The 22,159-nt window shown below is 41.0% G+C and overlaps 1 protein-coding gene across 1 annotated transcript in view; it reads left to right on the top strand.

Annotated features, from left to right (window-relative positions):
- The window catches only part of LOC141101118 (PDZ and LIM domain protein 5-like), a 90,760-nt gene that overhangs the window by 21,451 nt on the left and 47,150 nt on the right, over nt 1-22,159 (top strand). Inside the window, exon 2 of the mRNA XM_073589945.1 lies at nt 8,310-8,449. Within this exon, the coding sequence (XP_073446046.1) occupies nt 8,310-8,449 (140 nt within the window). The remainder of the gene's footprint in view (nt 1-8,309; nt 8,450-22,159) is intronic.

The following is a 22,159-nucleotide window of genomic DNA, read 5'->3' as shown; positions in this document are numbered from 1 at the left end:
GTAAATATAGTATTTTATTAATTTGGTTTTATTATTGTTATGCATTTATATAGCGCCATTTATTCCATGGCGCTATACATGTGAAAAGGGGAAATAGACAAGTATAATAAACGTGTAAGACAAGGGACGCACAAGTATATAAGGAGAGGCGACCCTGCCCGCGAGGGTTCAGTCTGCAGGGTTTTGCATTCCTTTATCCACTTTGGGAAGCACTTTTTTAATTCTTTCACTAAAGCCATGTCTTGTTATCCTCAAAGGCTTTTTTCTGGTTAACTATGCTCTTCTTTTATTTCCACTTCTCTCCTCTTTCTCAGACTGTCTGACCCTTTTGTCTATCGTTCTCTCTTGGATGCTCTTCTCATTGAACCTGTCATTAAACAACCTTTTCCAAGTGGAAAAATAGGAAGGAGATCCACTGGTTTAATGGGAAGTGTACAAGTGGTGAGGTAAAGTATATGCTCATAACAGATTGAAATGGTTAATGAAAAGCTAGAGGCTTGCAATCAGGAAAGTGAAGAGTGTGCACAGGCAGTAGAGCAAGCCTCCCAGTAATATGACAGCCGTTCATTAAATTTCTGCCACCTTTCTCATCTGTTATCCTAGAAGAGTAGGAGTCATTTGACACAACTCTCTGGATATGGTACGTGAGACAGTTTCCAATCCAGTTACATACTACATTTTCTAAAATGGCAATGCATGACCCAGTAACATGTTAGATTGTGAGACTAGGCAACAATTAGGTGCCCCAGAGTCACATACAAAAAAACCACTCCAAAACATAATATCAATCAGGAGAAAAATGTTGGAGTATAATGGTTTAAAAAGCTATTTTTTATTGTGAAACAACATAGCCAGAAGTTATAAAAATGACAACTACAAGACATACAAACAGGTATAGCACTGCAGAGACAAAAGCTATTAAAACCTCCTAGTGCAAATGAGTAAACCTTTAGCAAGGGGGGAAGAGGGTGTAAAATACAAAAACCAAGGGAATGACACTGTATAATAATAATCTTTATTTTTATATAGCGCTTTACAGTTTTGCACACATTAGCATCGCTGTCCCTGAAGGGCTCACAATCTAAATATAATTAGATATAAATCTGCAATATGCCAGTAGTTTATAAGAAGGTGCCCAGAATGGTCAGAAAGTATGTGTAGAAAAATCGCCACATCTTACCCTGCAATGGACAAAAGAACTCAGGAGATCAGAAAATCGAGTGAGTGAATCCCCATCCCCAACGCGCGTTTCTCACGGATATTATCCTTGCGTTCTCAAGAGGAGGTGTATAGGGGTAGTGCCCCAAAGGACCTGTAAGTAACCATGGCGAATGGATCTAGTTTACAAAGCGGCAGACAATGGAGCGGGACCGTTGTCATTTGGCCAAATGCAAAATGTGAACGCGAGGCATTTTGGCCTTAACTGCTGAAATGCCTCGCGTTCGTATTTAGTTATTACTGTATTTTCTCTTGCTATGGCCAGGAGACCAGAAGCACCAAAAAAGCCTACAGCACTTTAACATTTTACAACCTGAACAATCTTATGTTAAATGTGACGCTTCTTAAATCGAAAGGAGGAATGGGGGTTCATCAATCTGTGTCTTTGGAAATTTAGAAGTCTCGCCCATTGTCTCATGGTGGATGTCTGCCTGCTCCCTGACATCTGTGATTTTCCAGATATTTTGAACTAAATTAGTGTATAGTGTGGCTAGCAGGAAAATATCAAAATAATGACTATGATGTGGCCAGATCGGGTAAACATCAGAAGAATAGATAACAGGTTTTACAGCTTGGCATGCATAACCTGTTATGTAAAAATTACCTTGCTAGTGGATATCTTTTAATATACTGTTGTGTTTCACTAAGAAGCTCGGATCTACAAAGCCTCTGGTGTGGATAAGCAGGTCTTGCGCATTGGAGGCACATGCCTTTACATGCCACTTATTCAAGCCTGTAGAAGCCTGTGTGAATCTGAAACAGCTGCAACTGGTCATGGTGCCTGCTTCTCCCCCTCCACTGGCTTATCTTCTTTTAAAGTGTCATTGAAAGTAAAGATAATTTTTTACTTTTTTTGTGAGTGCCATTTATTTTCTTCTTCATCCACAAATTGTGTTTTGACTGTTGGCAGTAAATGATAGCGCATCACTGTATAATATAAGAAAAGTTACTAAGCATTGTATATAATATACTATATCTGATGAACCGATGTTTGGATAGTGCCAAGCCTGACTTCCTAAGATTTAACAGAACTAAGCTTAACACATAGATCCAGGAACAGAACCAGAAATCAGAAAGTGTGAGTGTGTTGGAAGTTTTCCAATAGTTTTGCTTTTTTCATCAAACAGCATGTCACGCTCACAAAAATAGTGAACACTGTCCAAAAGTTACGTAGTGACAGGCCTTTCTGTACACCATTTTTTGTGTGTAATATACTGCTAGGAATGCTTTTTTTTTCACACTGTTTGCACTTCACACGCGATACACATATTTCACACTTGCGTTCACATGCCAACATCCCTCTCATTGACAGAAGCAGAAGAGAAAGCAGCTTGCACCTGATTGGCTGTGTGCAAACTGATTATGGAGCCGGCCTGTGAAGAGTGTGAAAACAGCCAAATCCTAAAGTTCCCCGCACATTGTAAACTAACAGCCAAACCCACCAATGATGAGAGGTGTCTGACTGGTTCTCTTGGGGAGCACACTTGACAAAGAGGAAGTAAAAATCAAAATGTTTGTTTCAAAAATATATAAAAGTTTAAATTGCCCCTCTTTCCCTATTTTAAAATAAAGAAATGTGAAAATGGGGAACAAATAAACATATTTAGTATTTCCATATGTGTAAAAGTTTGATCTATGAAAATATCCCACTTGCTTGATTCTAGAACAGAACATTTCCTAATACAAATGCAAAAGAGTATGCCCAAACAGTCAAATGTTTTACACACATATACACTTCTTATGTGATTCTTATGTGTCTACTTAAATCAATATATAGATTTTAGGGTTAATATTTAGTTTTCTCCTTTTGGTTGGAAAAACATATACAATTCTACCTGTGCACATATACACTTTTACCTATGCACATACACACACATATGCACATCTTCTTGTGCACTTACACACATACCGGTATACACTTCACCTGTGCACTTACACACCATATACACTTACACACATATACACTTCTACCTGGGCACTTACACACATGTACACTTCTACGAGGGCACTTACACACCATATACACTTCTACCTGGGCACTTACACACCATATACACTTCTACCTGGGCACTTACACACCATATACACTTCTACCTGGGCACTTACACATATACACTTCTACCTGGGCACTTACACACCATATACACTTCTACCTGTGCACTTACACACCATATACACTTCTACCTGGGCACTTACACACCATATACACTTCTACCTGGGCACTTACACACCATATACACTTCTACCTGGGCACTTACACACCATATACACTTCTACCTGGGCACTTACACACCATATACACTTCTACCTGGGCACTTACACATATACACTTCTACCTGGGCACTTACACACCATATACACTTCTACCTGTGCACTTACACACCATATACACTTCTACCTGGGCACTTACACACCATATACACTTCTACCTGGGCACTTACACACCATATACACTTCTACCTGGGCACTTACACACCATATACACTTCTACCTGTGCACTTACACACCATATACACTTCTACCTGGGCACTTACACACCATATACACTTCTACCTGTGCACTTACACACCATATACACTTCTACCTGGGCACTTACACACCATATACACTTCTACCTGGGCACTTACACACCATATACACTTCTACCTGGGCACTTACACACATTTACACTTCTACCTGGGCACTTACACACCATATACACTTCTACTTGGGCACTTACACATATACACTTCTACCTGGGCACTTACACACCATATACACTTCTACCTGTGCACTTACACACCATATACACTTACACACATATACACTTCTACCTGGGCACTTACACACATGTACACTTCTACCTGGGCACTTACACACCATATACACTTCTACCTGGGCACTTACACACCATATACACTTACACACATATACACTTCTACCTGGGCACTTACACACATGTACACTTCTACCTGGGCACTTTCACACCATATACACTTCTACCTGTGCACTTACACACCATATACACTTACACACATATACACTTCTACCTGGGCACTTACACACATGTACACTTCTACCTGGGCACTTACACACCATATACACTTCTACCTGGGCACTTACACACCATATACACTTCTACCTGGGCACTTACACACCATATACACTTCTACCTGGGCACTTACACACATGTACACTTCTACCTGGGCACTTACACACATATACACTTCTACCTGTGCACTTACACACATATACACTTCTACCTGGGCACTTACACACCATATACACTTCTACCTGGGCACTTACACACACACACACACACATACACTTCTACCTGTGCACTTACACACCATATACACTTCTACCTGTGCACTTACACACCATATACACTTCTACCTGTGCACTTACACACCATATACACTTCTACCTGTGCACTTACACACACACACACACACACACACATACACTTCTACCTGTGCACTTACACACACATACACTTCTACCTGTGCACTTACACACACATATACACTTCTACCTGGGCACTTACACACCATATACACTTCTACCTGGGCACTTACACACCATATACACTTCTACCTGGGCACTTACACACCATATACACTTCTACCTGGGCACTTACACACCATATACACTTCTACCTGGGCACTTACACACCATATACACTTCTACCTGTGCACTTACACACACATATACACTTCTACCTGGGCACTTACACACCATATACACTTCTACCTGTGCACTTACACACACATATACACTTCTACCTGGGCACTTACACACCATATACACTTCTACCTGGGCACTTACACACCATATACACTTCTACCTGGGCACTTACACACCATATACACTTCTACCTGGGCACTTACACACCATATACACTTCTACCTGTGCACTTACACACACATATACACTTCTACCTGGGCACTTACACACCATATACACTTCTACCTGGGCACTTACACACCATATACACTTCTACCTGGGCACTTACACACCATATACATTTCTACCTGGGCACTTACACACCATATACACTTCTACTTGGGCACTTACACATATACACTTCTACCTGGGCACTTACACACCATATACACTTCTACCTGTGCACTTACACACCATATACACTTACACACATATACACTTCTACCTGGGCACTTACACACATGTACACTTCTACCTGGGCACTTACACACCATATACACTTCTACCTGGGCACTTACACACCATATACACTTACACACATATACACTTCTACCTGGGCACTTACACACATGTACACTTCTACCTGGGCACTTTCACACCATATACACTTCTACCTGTGCACTTACACACCATATACACTTACACACATATACACTTCTACCTGGGCACTTACACACATGTACACTTCTACCTGGGCACTTACACACCATATACACTTCTACCTGGGCACTTACACACCATATACACTTCTACCTGGGCACTTACACACCATATACACTTCTACCTGTGCACTTACACACACATATACACTTCTACCTGGGCACTTACACACCATATACACTTCTACCTGTGCACTTACACACACATATACACTTCTACCTGGGCACTTACACACCATATACACTTCTACCTGGGCACTTACACACCATATACACTTCTACCTGGGCACTTACACACCATATACACTTCTACCTGGGCACTTACACACCATATACACTTCTACCTGTGCACTTACACACACATATACACTTCTACCTGGGCACTTACACACCATATACACTTCTACCTGGGCACTTACACACCATATACACTTCTACCTGGGCACTTACACACCATATACACTTCTACCTGGGCACTTACACACACACATATACACTTCTACCTGGGCACTTACACACCATATACAGTTCTACCTGGGCACTTACACACACATATATACACTTCTACCTGTGCACTTACACACACACACACACACACACACACACATACACTTCTACCTGTGCACTTACACACACATATACACTTCTACCTGGGCACTTACACACCATATACACTTCTACCTGGGCACTTACACACCATATACACTTCTACCTGGGCACTTACACACCATATACACTTCTACCTGTGCACTTACACACACATATACACTTCTACCTGTGCACTTACACACACATATACACTTCTACCTGGGCACTTACACACCATATACACTTCTACCTGGGCACTTACACACCATATACACTTCTACCTGGGCACTTACACACCATATACACTTCTACCTGGGCACTTACACACCATATACACTTCTACCTGGGCACTTACACACCATATACACTTCTACCTGGGCACTTACTTACACACCATATACACTTCTACCTGGGCACTTACACACACACACATGTACACTTCTACCTGGGCACTTACACACACACACACACATGTACACTTCTACCTGGGCACTTACACACACACACACATGTACACTTCTACCTGGGCACTTACACACACACATATACACTTCTACCTGGGCACTTACACACACATATACACTTCTACCTGGGCATTTACACACACACATATACACTTCTACTTGGGCACTTACACACACATATATACACTTCTACCTGGGCACTTACACACATTTACACTTCTACCTGTGCACTTACACACACACACACACACACACACACACACACATATATACACTTCTACCTGTGCACTTACACACACATATATACACTTCTACCTGGGCACTTACACACACATATATACACTTCTACCTGGGCACTTACACACCATATACAGTTCTACCTGGGCACTTACACACACACACACACATATATACACTTCTACCTGTGCACTTACACACACACACACACACACACACATATATATATACACTTCTACCTGGGCACTTACACACCATATACAGTTCTACCTGGGCACTTACACACACACACATATATACACTTCTACCTGTGCACTTACACACACACACACACACACACACACACACACACACACACATATACACTTCTACCTGGGCACTTACACACCATATACAGTTCTACCTGGGCACTTACACACACACACATATATACACTTCTACCTGTGCACTTACACACACACACACACACACACACACACACACACACACACACACACATATATATACACTTCTACCTGGGCACTTACACATATGCACGTCTTCGTGTGCACTTACACACACATATACACTTCTACCTGGGCACTTACACACACATATACAGTTAGGTCCATATATATTTGGACAGAGACAACATTTTTCTAATTTTGGTTCTAGACATTACCACAGTGAATTTTAAACAAAACAATTCAGATGCAGTTGAAGTTCAGACTTTCAGCTTTCATTTGAGGGTATTCACATTAAAATTAGATGAAGGGTTTAGGAGTTTCAGCTCCTTAACATGTGCAACCCTGTTTTTAAAGGGACCAAAAGTAATTGGACAATTGACTCCACATAATCTGGTATCAAACAGCAAGTGCAAATATTAAGTTTTATTTACCAATCTGCTGTAATCAGTAAAGCAGCCTGGCAGCCCTAAACAGCCACTGGTGGACCGGCCTGCCCTGCTTGGATAAAGCAATGCTGAGTAGCTGTGCTAAGTAGCAAAGGTACTAGAGTAGTGGAAACTTGGATATAGCAGATCTGAATAGCAGTACTGGAGTAGTGGCATTTGTATGTAAAAGGTTTGAGCAGTAGAGGGAAAACCATCAAGAATACCATCTACTTAAATACTCAGGCGGTGGTCATGGTTTATTAACAAATAATTACAAGCATTCTGCTCTTTGCAATAAACCAATGAATATATTACTGTAAGATTTTACTTGGTGGAAATGCTGGCACAATATTCAGTTTGCTTGTTGATTTGCATAGCTGTACATGCAGTATAATGAATAGTGAACAGCACTAGATCTAGATTGATGTTCCTGATTCGTAAATGTGTTCAATATTTCTCACCCTAAAGTATTTTTTGTTGAATAATCTCTGCTCCTTTCTATCAACGAAGCTATCGTAGCCAAAATATTATCTATTTATTACAATACTTGTCATTTTTTACCAACAGTGATTTGCTGGAGTCTGCACCAACTACTGGGATTGCTGGAGCCTCCTCAAAGATTATGCCTGCTTCCTACAACCCTACACCATCTGCGTACAAGCCTACTAGTTCATCCCCTGCAGCCAAGCCGGGAGGCTGGCAATCAGGTAGCTGAATCTGCTGAGGAATTAATAATCATTTGCCAAGATTAAAAATATTACAGTTGCAAACCATCTCTACTGATTTTTACAAATCAATGTATGTGAGTAAATCTGGTGTGAAGTTTTGCCGGTAAACTTATTCAATTACAATAGCAGATTAGGTTTATGGTTGATTAGCAACATTTACAGACTTTCTTCTCTTTGCAATAAACCAATTAAACCCCAGAGCATAGTAAATGGCTCAACATAACTACCATGACAAGTGATTTCCCCAAATTCAACACAAAATATCACTTTTAATAATTACTGCAGTCTCAACTTTTTCAACCCCCTAATAGATTCCCATATAAAAGCGCATGTTTGCTTATTACCTTGCACAAAATAAGGTCACGTTCAAATGGTCTTATTTCATAGTTCATGGAAGGACTGCAATGCCAGGACCGACTGGGTCTCCTCACCCAAATGGACATCCACATGGGCCATCCAAACCCTGCCAAAAGGATACAAAAATATGTAAAATGCTATGAATGTTCCTAGAAATGCTTACAAACATAGTTCAAAGTTAAAGGAAAACTGACTTCACTACCTGGATGGGGTACACAGAGGATGCGATCACCTGCTGCCATCAGGTACCAGGAGGCATGTGGTCAAAAGCCTTTTGGGTGACTGCAAAAGACTTGCAAGATTTGATGAGCTCCTTTAGGGCTCATACTCACTTGCGAGAGACTCGCATGAAAACCTGCATAGAAATACATGTAGCCGCACGCTTCGGTCCCAATGCCGGTGGCAGTGCCAGGTTTTCATGCGAGAGACTCGCACGAGAATCGTGTGAGTCTCTCGCAAATGAGTATGAACCTTTACTGATCAAAAAGCACTAGAAAAGTCTGCACTAATCTTCTCTGAGATGGGTAACCCAGTGCAATTGCTGTCAATGCAAATATAATCATAAGCGTATACTGCATTAAACAAGGCATACAGTGGCTACGGAAAGTTTTCAGACCCCTTTAAATTTTTCACTCTTTGTTTCATTGCAGCCATTTGATAAATTCAAAAAAAGTTATTTTTTTCTCATTAATTCACACTCTGCACCCCATCTTGACTGAAAAAAGTAGAAGTTTTTGCAAATTTAAAAAAACAGACACTCATATTTAAGTCATGCTGTCCATTTTCTTGTGATCCTCCTTGAGATGGTCCTACTCCTTCATTGGAGTCCAGCTTTGTTTAATTAAACTGATAGGACTTGATTTGTAAAGGCACACACCTGTCTATATAAGACCTCACAGCTCACAGTGCATGTCAGACCAAATGAGAATCATGAGGTCAAAGGAACTGGCCAAGGAGCTCAAGAGACAGAATTGTGGCAAGGCACAGATCTGTGTTGTGAACACTTTTGACCTGGCTTCTGAGTTTGGGCTCCCTATGGTGGTTGCTACTGGTAATGGGGCTGGTCTGGCTGACAGAATCAACCATCTGAGGAGGATGACTGGAGGTCAGGTGTTACAGACTGGAGAGATTTAAGTGAGCAACCTTCCCTCAGTTGTTGCCAGTGATTTGGTTTTCGTCCTGAGCATTTTGGAAGTCTCCTTGCCTCCTGCTTCCATATGCCACAGCTCATGTCAGTTTTTTCAGTATTTCTAATCCCGTGTTATATCAGTATCTTTTGTTTTGCATCTAGTTCACGCAAGAGTTCTGATTTAGTGGGGGAGAGGTCATGTGGCCTCAGTATTTTTTGCATATCAGACTTGTTGGATTTTTTCTTAGGGTTTTTCACGTGATTGCAGACAGTATCATTTCCTGTTCTATCTAGACAGTTTGGGCCCCATCATTTGCTTACTCTATTTTCTGCCTGTGTTTTGTGCCTCATCTTGTCTCACCGGCAATATATGTTCGGGGGCTATCTATTCCTATGGGGTTCTACTCCAGGGCAGTTTAGCTTTACCTTTTCTCTCTTTAGGGTTAGTTAATTCTTTGGCTTTGCCGAGGCGTCTAGGGCATCGTAGGTACGTTCCACGGCTAATTCTAGTTGTGTTGTCAGTTTAGGCGTCTGCAATCCGCTAAGTTACCAACCTCTCTGGTTATCTGGTTGCCTAGTCTATTCCCCTGCTATCCTCCTCGGTTACCTAATCATAACATATCTGGCCAAGGTTACAAAAGAATTTCTGCAGTACTCAAGGTTCCTAAGAGCACAGTGGCCTCCATAATCCATAAATGGAAGAAGTTTGGGACCACCAGAAGTCTTCCTAGTCCTGGCCGTTTACCCAAACTGAGTAATCATGGGAGAAGAGCCTTTGTGAGAGAGGTAAAGAAGAACCCCAAGATCTCTGTGGCTGAGCTCCACAGATGTAGTATGGAGATGGGAGAAATTTCCACAAAGTCAACTATCACTGCAGCCCTCCACCAGTCAGGCCTTTATGGCAGAGTGACCCAACGGAAGCCTCCCCTCAGTACAAGACATATGAAAGTCCGCATAGAGCTTTCTAAAAAACACATGATGGACTCCCAGACTATGAGAAATCAGATTCTCTCATCTGATAAGACGAAGATAGACCTTTTTGGTGATGATTCTAATGGGGGCTTTACACATCGCGATATCGCTAGCAATATCGCTAAAGCGTCACCGATTTTGTGACGCAGCAGCGATATTGCTAGCGATATCGCGATGTGTGATACTTACCTCCGACCGGCTCCCCCGCTGGTTATCGCTGATCGCGCGAGATCGTCCAAGTCCCTTACTCGTCGGCTGCTTCCTGCTGGATCGCTGTGAGATCTGCCTGTTTGGCAGCTCACTAGCGACCATTTAGAGATGCACCAGCGATCCTGACTTGGTCATATCGTGGTCGGAATCGCTGGTGCATCGCTAAATGTCAAGGGGGCTTAAGCGGTGTATGTGGAGAAAACAAGGCACTGCTCATCACCTGCCCAATACAATCCCAACAGTGAAACGTGGTGGCTGCATCATGCTAGGGGGGTGTTTTTCAGCTGCAGGGACAGGACAACCGGTTGCAATTGAAGGAAACATGAATGCGGCCAAATAGAGATAGCCTGGATGAAAACCTCTTGCAGAGTGCCCTGGACCTCAGACTTGGCCGAAGCTTTACCTTCTAAAAGACAATGACCCTAAGCACACAGCTAAAATAACAAAGGAGTGGCTTTGGAACAGCTCTGTGACCATTCTTGACTGGCCCAGCCAGAGCTCTGATGTAAACCAAATGGAGCATCTCTGGAGACACCTGAAAATGGCTGTCCACCAACGTTCACCATCCAACCTGACAGAACTGGAGAGGATCTGCAAGGAAGAATGGCAGAGGATCCCCAAATCCAGGTGTGAAAAACTTGTTGCATCATTCCCAAGAAGACTCATGGCTGTACTAGCTCAAAAGGGTGCGTCTACCCAATACTGAGCAAAGGGTCTGAATATTTATGACCATGTGATATGTCAGTTTTTCTCTTTTAATAAGTTTGCAAAAATGTCTACATTTCAATTTTTTTATCTGTCAAGATGGGGTGCACATTAATGAGAAAAAAATGAACTTTTTGAATTTACCAAATGGTTGCAATAAAACAGAGTGAAAAATGTAAAGGCGTCCTAATACTTTCCGTACCCACTGTAGATGTTCATGAAAAGAACATGGTTTTGCCTCTATAAAAGTCACTTGTCCAGCTACATTTTAAAGTGCCCAGCTTTGTTTTCAGGTTTAGGACATGGCTGAACTAAAGTGGGTGCAGTGAAGAGCGACCAAGGTTCTTAAGAGAATGGGTGACCTGTAATACCAAGACTGATTAGCATTTAGCAACCTTTGGTTTATTCAGTTTGTAAAAACTAAAGCTTAGGGGGGGTCTTGTTACAATGTACAAATACGTGGGCACAGTATAGGGATCTTTCTAATGATCTTTTAACACCTATGCCTGCAATGATGACAAGTGCCATCCTCTACGTCTAGTGCAAAGAGGTTCACTCATCAGCAAATGCAGATTCTTTACTGTAAGAGCAGTGAGACTATGGAACTCTGTCACATGATATTGTAATAGCTGATTACTACAAAATGTCAAGGATGGCCTGGATGCCAATCTTGAAAAACCTAATATTACAAATTCTGGTACTAGATCCTGTGATGAGACATTGATCCGGGGAACTAGTCTGATTGCTGTTGGTGGAGTCAAAAAGGAATTTTCTCACCTAATATGGGACAATTATCATCTGAGTGATGAGGTTTTTGCCTTCATCTGGATCATGTTTGGTTATAGGTTGAACCCAATTTCTACTTTCAAGCGTTAAAACTATGTAAGGGACAATGGTTTTAAACATATCTCAAAGTCTACCAAGGTTTAGTTTAAGAGAGGTACTGAAGGATTCTGGAGTATCTAGAAGTCATTTGACTTGAACATCATAGAAAATCTCTGGTGGAATTTGAATCAGGCAAATGTAGTACACAAACTTAACTGAAGAATATTAGTGAACTGAAGGCCATTGTCCATGAGGAATGGGCTAAGATTCCACACAGACTGCTCTTAATACTGAAGATGCTTGTCGTTAATTCCTTACCAATATACATTGTACTGGTATGTCATATGCCGGCTCCTTAACTTTGATGTGGGCTCGCACTCCAAGCCCGCATAATTTCCAGCAGATGATGGCCGATTTAATCAGCCATCATGTGCCTTTAAGAGCTGCGGATGGAGCAAATTAAAGTGGCGAAAAAAAAATTGAGAATTTTGTGTGTATGTCTGCATATAAATATGAATAAATACGTGTATGTATATTTATTATTTTTGCTTTCCTAAATATATATGCGTGTGGACATAAAAATAAAAGGATTTATGGCTCTTTGAAGACTGTGAGATAAAAAACTTAAAATCGCCTAGGGTGATGGGTTAAAGGTCTGAATAATTCTGAGATTGCAGTAGTCAGTCAAAGTGGAATTTGTGTTGGAATTTGGAGAAACCTCCTGTTATATTATTGTGTTGTTGTGTTTTTTTGTTTTTGCAAAGAGTGGAAAGTTTGTACATTTGCTGATGAACATATTTTGCAGTTGGGGGTTGAATAATCTGGATTGCTGCTGTAGCTTACGTTCTCTTTTTAAACCTACATGCTGTATATAAACGACATAGTGAGTATACATATAAAACGATGCTAGACACAATGTTAGTGCTGCAGTACTGTAGTTTTACCTCTAGATGGTGCCATGTTACTTTGAAAGGACTCACATGGAAGCACATATGGATCGTGAAGACTTGGCTGTGCCCAAAATATATTTCTCATGAATACATATTAAGCTTGGTGTATGATATTAATGAATCATGTAATACGATGCATATTCTGCATACTCCAAGACTATGCTATTAATTACCTGCTCATAAATTCCCCTCCATATTGATGAAAGCTGGTTACTAAAAGTAGGTCATTCTTAGTTTGTCTATGCCTATTACAATGTTCTTTCCTTAAACTTTTAAGCTATCTATGAAAATGTGTAGCTAACTTTGAGTTCTTTTTTTAACACTGTTTTACGCTTCTAATATAAAGTGCTTCCATCTCGTAAAGGTTCGTTATTTGCATAATTATCAGATCTGATGATGGTCTTTAGAAGAGTAAAGAATAAAGGCTAGATATAGCCAGAACTTGTACACTGTCCTTCCACTTCTCATGCAGCTACAAAGGGATATGTGTCCCAGGAAAACCTAATTAATGTGTGGCATGCATTCAAGTGTGCCAGGGGTGGAGGCGGACGGGGGGCTCTTGGCTGGAGAGTAAAAGACCAGTTGGTCAGAAGTGCAGAACATGAAAATCTGATGTGACTGAACCTTTTAAACTCTGTAATTAATATAAGATTTTTGTGCTTGGGGTTCAGACAGTCAGATCGTTCACATTGGTTAGTACCAAGTTCTCCCTTGTCAATGAGTAAGAGTTGTCTTAATCCTGCCAATTCTTTCCGGACCCCTCATTTTAGAGGAACGGCGTTTTATGTCAATTGTCCTCAAATTACAGACTAGATTAGAGCGAAACCCAGATATGGGCAAATGAACAGGATCATATGAAACTGTACAAATAGTTTTCCTTCACCCTGAGTGATATATGGGGAAATGGCCACATTTATATTCCTATTCAGGCCGATACAGTTACTCAGCAGCCATAGGGCTAACACACACTGACAGTCTAGACAACTTGTGTGCATTATTTAGCATTTTTTGGAAATGCATTGAGTTTCTACTGAACAGGCTCCTCTGCGGCTGGAGAGGATTGGGAAACCGCAGAAGGCACGGCTCGGGCTTCCTCCTGTGTAAGGGGCAGGAACCAGACGCCTAACACCGTGGTCACATGATGCATTGATTTTCTGTTTTCTTCTGTCACAATTTTCCAAAAATGCTGAATAATCACCACAAAGGGATTCGGCACAAAATAACAATTCAGACTAAGCACAGGTGCCCCATTGGCAGTGCTGAGTTGCTCGATGCACCCTCCACAAACTTGTTTTCCATCTATTTCCATTCTCCTCTTGCTCCTGATTGTTTGGCTGTCAATCAGGAATGATTTTTGAAGAAATTATGCAAACCATGTAGATGGGAGGGTGCACCAAGATGTTCCCTTGCAATGTGGTGACACCTGGCGCTTGTGCTGGGTTTCAACAGTTCTTTGTGCCTACAGATTCCCTTTCAGCCCCCACTGAGGGACTCTGGCAGCCGCCGACTCCTCTTCATGTGGAGAACGGCGTTTGCATGCATGTTGTGGGACCAGCTGTCAGCTGAGCTTTTGATCGACTACCACCTAAGGTGTATGGGCGCCTTTAGAACTTTAAGTCTACCTGAGCAGCCAGCAGCAATGTGTTTTAAATCTTTACAGACTTTATGCAGTTATATCTAGAAAAAGTACTAACTGTGAAAGGCGCTTACATCGGGTAGATGTTAATGGGGACCTTAAAACTAGGCCCCTAGGAGAGAGATTAGTGTCTGGGAGTTCTGCTGAATAACTTACCACTCTCTCTACAAGTGGTACAAAAGGTTAATAAGGTATACAATAAACTTACCACTTACCATCTCAGAAAGCATGGCACTGTGGCATTTATTCTTCAATATATGCAATTTATCATAAATTTGGCTCATTTTTCAACTGCCATGCTCGAGCGCAGGAAATGTACTCCAGTGTAGGACTGGAGTACTTTTCTGCCATAGCTTACTCCACTTTTATGGCATAAATTGTGATGAATTTGTCAGCTGAGCCTGGCTACGCCCTCTCCCGTCAAAGCATCACCCATTTTTCGGTGCAGCTGGCTGGGATAGCAATTCAAAAAGTCACTTACTGATGAACTGTATGTTCGTGCAATGCCCAGTTCATGAAAAAGTTTGCAGCATTTTAAAGTTTACCAGCAGAATTCTGGCAAAAAAGTTTGTATCGGGTCCTATATCTTTAAAATTCTTCATACTGCGCCTAGATCTACTCCATGGTAAGTACACAATCCCACATTTACTGCTGAACATATCTCTATTTGTCATACTCCTTCCCCCATAAATACAGAGTTATCTGATAAATGTGCCAATAAATATTTGCATGCTTCACTTTTCTGCTCATTATTCATAGCACCATCTTTTTGTAGCGGTTAGTTACTGGACTAGGAGTGTCGAGATTTTTCTCATTCTGTAAATATTTTCCAGACACCTTGGAAAGCAATATAGTATTATTAGAAGATGCTTGGGCTAGGCTGGGTGTCGCTCACTTTATGTGCATTCTTTTATTTATCAGAGCTAAGTAAATGACCAAAATATCATACCAAACTATGCATGTTGGGGTTTTTTTTTACGTTCATTTAGGTTATTAAAGAACATCATTTTTTTTTTAGAAAAAGCTTTATAAAGGCTTCTCTTAAAAGATTGTCTCCTGTTCCTTAAAGCTAAAATTGCAAAGTACTTGTAAAAATAAACAACTTTTGCAATTTTTAATAATGAAAAATCAAAAATATGATCCAGAACTAAGGTATTTTTTATTTTATAGTTTCCTGTTTGTGCTCTAGGTTATCGGTCACTGCTGTGGTCTAACGTGCCGCTTTTACAAGCTCTTTCCAACAGAGCTTGTAAGTGCTGCTCTGAAGCTATGTAAAATGAAACACATGGAGGATAATGCCTCGTGTGATACATTTTGACAACTTAGTATAAAAAATATAAGTACCAAACAAGAAGTTTAATTGTTGTTCAAGGCATATGTCTGCGTTACAGCGTGAAGAGAACAGCAGTGACTGCTGATGCCTTTCCTTTCTTGGCGTGCCTTCCTTTCCAAAGGATTTTCAGACTGTCCAGAAAGCAAGAGTAGAAACGTGTGTGTGTGTGTGTGTGTGTGTGTATACCGTATATAGTAGAAATAAATACTGAAAGTGACACTGTCTCTCCAGCAGAAAGAAGCATCAGTCCAGAGGTCAGATAAAAGATACTAGTCTACTCATATAGTGTGTTGAAAGGTTACATGTTTCAGGGATCTATTCCCCTTCATCAGACGAAAAAGAAAATGTTAGATGTCTTGTTTTCGGTCTGATGAAGAGGAGCAGATCCTGGAAACACGGAACCTTCTATTAACCTTCTTCGCTAGGTGTAACAGTACCCTAAGTCATTATGACTGCTAAAACTGCATCTTTTACCCTGCCCCTGGACTGATGCTATACATTTTGTTGGAGTGACAACACCAATGTTAGTATCTTTTTATTCTAACATTTACGGTAAGTAGCTGCTCTGAAACTCTCCAACTCACTGGAGTGTACGGTTCTCTTGGCACAGTCAGCTCCAGTGCAGTGCCAGTCCTGTAGAGGCAAAGCCAGCATCAGAGTGTGCACAGTTTGGGCCAGAGGAGTAATAATGCCACTGATCTGGACTGCCAGACAAGCCAGATTTTTTTTTTTATCCAGCAGCCAGATTGGATTTAGGGTTAAACATGTAGCAAAAGAGTAAAATACGGATCCGGACAACAAAAAAACGTTGCAATGTCCGTTAGGTGATCTCAGCGGACGCCAAAATTTTGGCGGATCCGCAGAAATACGGATGCAACGGACGATCCTCAGTCAAAATCCGCCGATAATGAAAGTCAATGGGGAAAAAAACGGATCCGCCAAGATAAATGGCGGATTTTGCCTGATGGTGACAAACGGATGTGTGAAACAGGCCTTAGACAGCAGTTAGTCACTTGTCAGCACCGCCTACTGGACTCTTCAACATTACAAGGTATAATATGTAAGTTATACTAAGTCTATTTCCACAATTATATATATATATTAATCTCTTTAGCGCCTCCTGCTCTGTCTGTGTGGCAATTAAAGTATGGGGAACAGAAAAAAGAATAAAGCAGCTTAGTAACTGTCTGCCTACCATTGTCCCTAGCAGACATAGTAGGTGTGCTGAAGTTACTGTTGATAACACAGGTCAACGAAAAAAATTTTTTTTTCTGGTGTCCAAAATATTTTAATGAATTTGGGGTATTTTTGGGGTGCTGATTCTGAATATGTCATCAGTTTTGCCAGATTGGCTCAAGTTTTTGAGATTTTTGGTATCTTATTTATAGCACTTGTTGGTAAATGCGACGCATCATCTCATTAATTTCTTTGGATTAGTACTTGAACTGAGCAGTTCTCAATATAGTTTTGTGTTAATTAGTGTTCTAAAAGTTTGTTCATAGCTTGATTTTTGCACTAACTTTATGTTGTTGTCTGTTTTCCAGTGAAAAGCATGAACTCATCATGAAGAAGTTGTCTTAACGATCCAGACTCATTCTGTTACATTTGTGGTGAATATACACTGCCAAAACATAGAAGAAACATAACACACTTCGTAAAAAAAGTGTATTTTGCCTATTTTGGGGTTATGCTTGGGGACCAAGACAAGTTTTGGGCACCACACATAGTGTGCAAAGCATGTATCGAATTATTACGAAAATGGAGCAAAGGACAAAGAAAAAGCTTCAAATTTGGTGTTCCAATGGTGTGGAGAGAGCCAAAAAATCATCATGATGACTGTTATTTCTGTGCAGTGCAAGTGCAAGGATTCAATAAGCATAAGAAACGAAAATGGGAGTAACATGGAATCTGCAAGAAGGCCTGTCCCTCATTGTGAAGATGTGCCTGTACCTGTGTTTACCATAAATAACAGTCATCATGATGATTTTTTGGCTCTCTCCACACCATTGGAACACCAAATTTGAAGCTTTTTCTTTGTCCTTTGCTCCATTTTCGTAATAATTCGATACATGCTTTGCACACTATGTGTGGTGCCCAAAACTTGTCTTGGTCCCCAAGCATAACCCCAAAATAGGCAAAATACACTTTTTTTACGAAGTCTGTTATGTTTCTTCTATGTTTTGGCAGTGTATATTCACCACAAATGTAACAGAATGAGTCTGGATCGTTAAGACAACTTCTTCATGATGAGTTCATGCTTTTCACTGGAAAACAGACAACAACATAAAGTTAGTGCAAAAATCAAGCTATGAACAAACTTTTAGAACACTAATTAACACAAAACTATATTGAGAACTGCTCAGTTCAAGTACTAATCCAAAGAAATTAATGAGATGATGCGTCGCATTTACCAACAAGTGCTATAAATAAGATACCAAAAATCTCAAAAACTTGAGCCAATCTGGCAAAACTGATGACATATTCAGAATCAGCACCCCAAAAATACCCTAAATTCGATGAAATATCTTTGGCACCAAAAATGCTGTTGACCAGTGTAATAAAAGATCAAGAAAGACAATGCAAAACTAGGCAAGAACTCTGACTCCTGTTTCCTAATCTGCCAGTTGTAGAACACATGCATTATTCATTTTGTCTATTTATCCTGATTTATTTTTTCAGTCCGTGACAACAAGCCACAGGAATGTATCTTGTCATAACTGATACAAACTTTGACTTCACAAAGCAAAAGCCCATTGTGAGACAAGTGCTGGTGATTTGTAAATGTCAGCCATCCAACTAATATGCTTCCAGCCTGAAACCCAATGTCTTACTGTAAGAGGGTGGGGTAGAAAATAATAGAAAGTTAAATATTAAATGGTAAAGAGAAACCTGATATTTGTTTGGACAAACGTGCTATTAACTGATCTATCAGGAAAACTATTCACTAGGTGAGTCCTGTTCATTCTGAAACGGTTACGTACCATAAACAATTGATCACCTGGTTTTACCTTTTTCTAACACATTGCCATATTGCTGTGCAACTCCCATTTAATATTTATTTTTACTCGCTTATATGGCGTCGTCATATTCTGCAACGCTTTTCAGACATGATCATCACTGTCCCCAATGGGGCTCACAATCTAGAGTCCCTATCATTAGATCTTTGGAATGTGCGAGAAAACCCATACAAACACGTGGAGAACATACAAACTCCTTGCAGATGTCATTGGTAGGATTTGAACCCAGAATCCCAGCATTTTTGTCCACACCTTTTGTCATGTTAAACTTAATTCTTCCCTTTCATGATTTGGACATTTTTTTTTGTTTTTGCATTTTTGTGTTTTTTTAATTTCCTTCTAAGAGCCATACATATTTTTTTATTTTTCTTTAGCATAAACGTACCTGTACAAGAGCTTTTTCTTCCACAGGACGAATTGTAGTTTTGATACCATTCACTTTACTATATAAAACAGAAAAAAAAATCCATATGGAGTGAGATGATCAAGAAGAAAAACTTGCCACAGGACAAGTGGGAAGAGTGGAACAAAGCGCCAGAAGTGGCGCATCTAATAAATTTGCCTTTTCTGGGTGGCTGCAGGTTCCTGTTTCGAGACTGGAGGGGCAATGTCCATGGCCCCTTCTCAGCCTGAGAATTCCAGCTGTCTGCTTTAGCTTGGCTGGTTGTCAAAAATGGGAGGGCACTCCACGCCTTTATTTTTTTAAATAATTTAAAAAATCGGAGTACGGACCCCTCTATTCTTAATAAGCTGTGCTAAGGCAAACAACAGAGGATTGCAGCCCCCAGCTGTGAATTTTGCCTGGCTGGTTTTCAAAAATACATTGGAACCCACTCCATTTTTTTTTTTTAATTATTTATTTAGAACCAGACGTTGACCGATGAATACTCTCATCAGCCGCTCCTGCTCTTGCTGTTATTAGTGGCAACAGGTGTTGGCTGATGGGAGCAGTGTTCCCATTAGCTGACACCAGTGACTGGAGGGGAACTTTTTACCTCCATTCACAGCTTTGGGCTCAAGCTGTCATTTGACAGCATGGGAACCATGGCTGTTTGACCAGCGGTAATGATTTTACTGCCGACCAGCAGCAGTGTTTTCCGCACTATCATTCAAATGCGCAAGAAACAACCGGTGTTTGGGGGGCCGAACTCTAACAGTAACACGGACTTGTTGGTGAAGTTCATGTTCGGTGTCTGTGCCCGAATAGTAGATATTCGGTATGGATGCCGAACTTTACCGTTCAAGTTCATCCATCTCTATTAGTGATACCACTTTGTCGGGGAAAGAAAAGTTGCTGGAGTAGTGCTTGAAATAATATAGTTTCAAGTTAGCTCCAGTTGCTGATGTTTGAGTCAGGTATTGGCCCACTCCATAAACCAACATTTAATTGAGGATGTACTGTTCTGTCCTATGTAGGGAAGAGGTTATGTGATCCAATATGTTTCATATGAATCTCTTTTCTTAGCAGAAGTCCAAGGGATATGTCAGCAAGGTATTAGAAAAAGCTTTGATTTAATAGATCGGATACCACTATTTAGAAGTCTTTCATAATCTGGATAAATATGAAAATTTCAATATGAACTATTAATGTACTGGCATGTTTTGCAAGAATAAGAAAAGAAAAATGTCTTCCTTTGTTGGCAAAATATTGACTGCTATGAATCATATTACAGCTACTATTGGCTTTCTGTAAATGTTCATTGTGCGTGATATGGTAGCTCTCATTATGGCTGTTCTGGATCATCTAAAGAATGCCAATTTATGTCAGATCCATGAGTGGTCTTAAACATTTAGGCCTAAAAGGGACTTCTAAAATATATGAATATATGCAATTGTAGGTAACATCAGGTTTGCAGGATGCAGTGACGAGACGCGAGACTGGTTGAATTTTGAGAAGCAAACTTTTTATAATTTAAAGCCGCTAGGGCTATACTAAGCAACCAAAAAGGGGTAACAACAGTTGTCCTTGCAGGGACTCTGTACAACCAAACACTATTTGAAAAGAACACCACTAACCCGGCCGAGGCCGGTTACTATGGGGCCACGGTATGGCTGTCTACGGGTCCTTATACTCTGTAATGTCATTTATCCATCCTGACGTCCCTCAGCGCCTCTGTGGAAGCTGCGTTGTTGAAGAAGCTGCTTTGGCATCTTTGATGAGGCTGCTGTGGCGTCTTTGAGGCTGCCTTGGCATAGCAGCCGCTGGGCCCAGCTGCTGAAGATTTGGAATAGTCTTCGGGCGCCCCACCACCCAGGAGGAGATGGGGCACAACAGGCCCTGATGGAGTCCTGAGATGGAGTAAACCCCTGTTGTAACAGCTGGGTTGCGCTTTTTAGCGAGTTCAGTGGGACTCCTGTCCCCAAGCAGGGTTGTGTCGCAGTGCTCAAGAGTGGCGGTTTACTGGCCGCGCGCACAGCCTGGGGCTGTGTGCAGAGTGACTCTGTTGACGAGGAACAGGCCCCAACTGCCGACTGCAGCAGGGTGAAGGCAGCTGTGTGCGGTGATAGACAGGCCGCAACCACGGGCTGACGTGAATCGGCAGCGTCCGCGGGTG

Source organism: Dendrobates tinctorius, unplaced genomic scaffold, assembly GCF_039654945.1.
Source record: "Dendrobates tinctorius isolate UK_male_01 unplaced genomic scaffold, ASM3965494v1 ptg000011l, whole genome shotgun sequence".
NCBI classification, from domain to species: domain Eukaryota; kingdom Metazoa; phylum Chordata; class Amphibia; order Anura; family Dendrobatidae; genus Dendrobates; species Dendrobates tinctorius.
The sequence above is the reverse complement of the archived record's forward strand: the minus strand, read 5'-3'. Positions and strand labels throughout refer to the sequence as shown.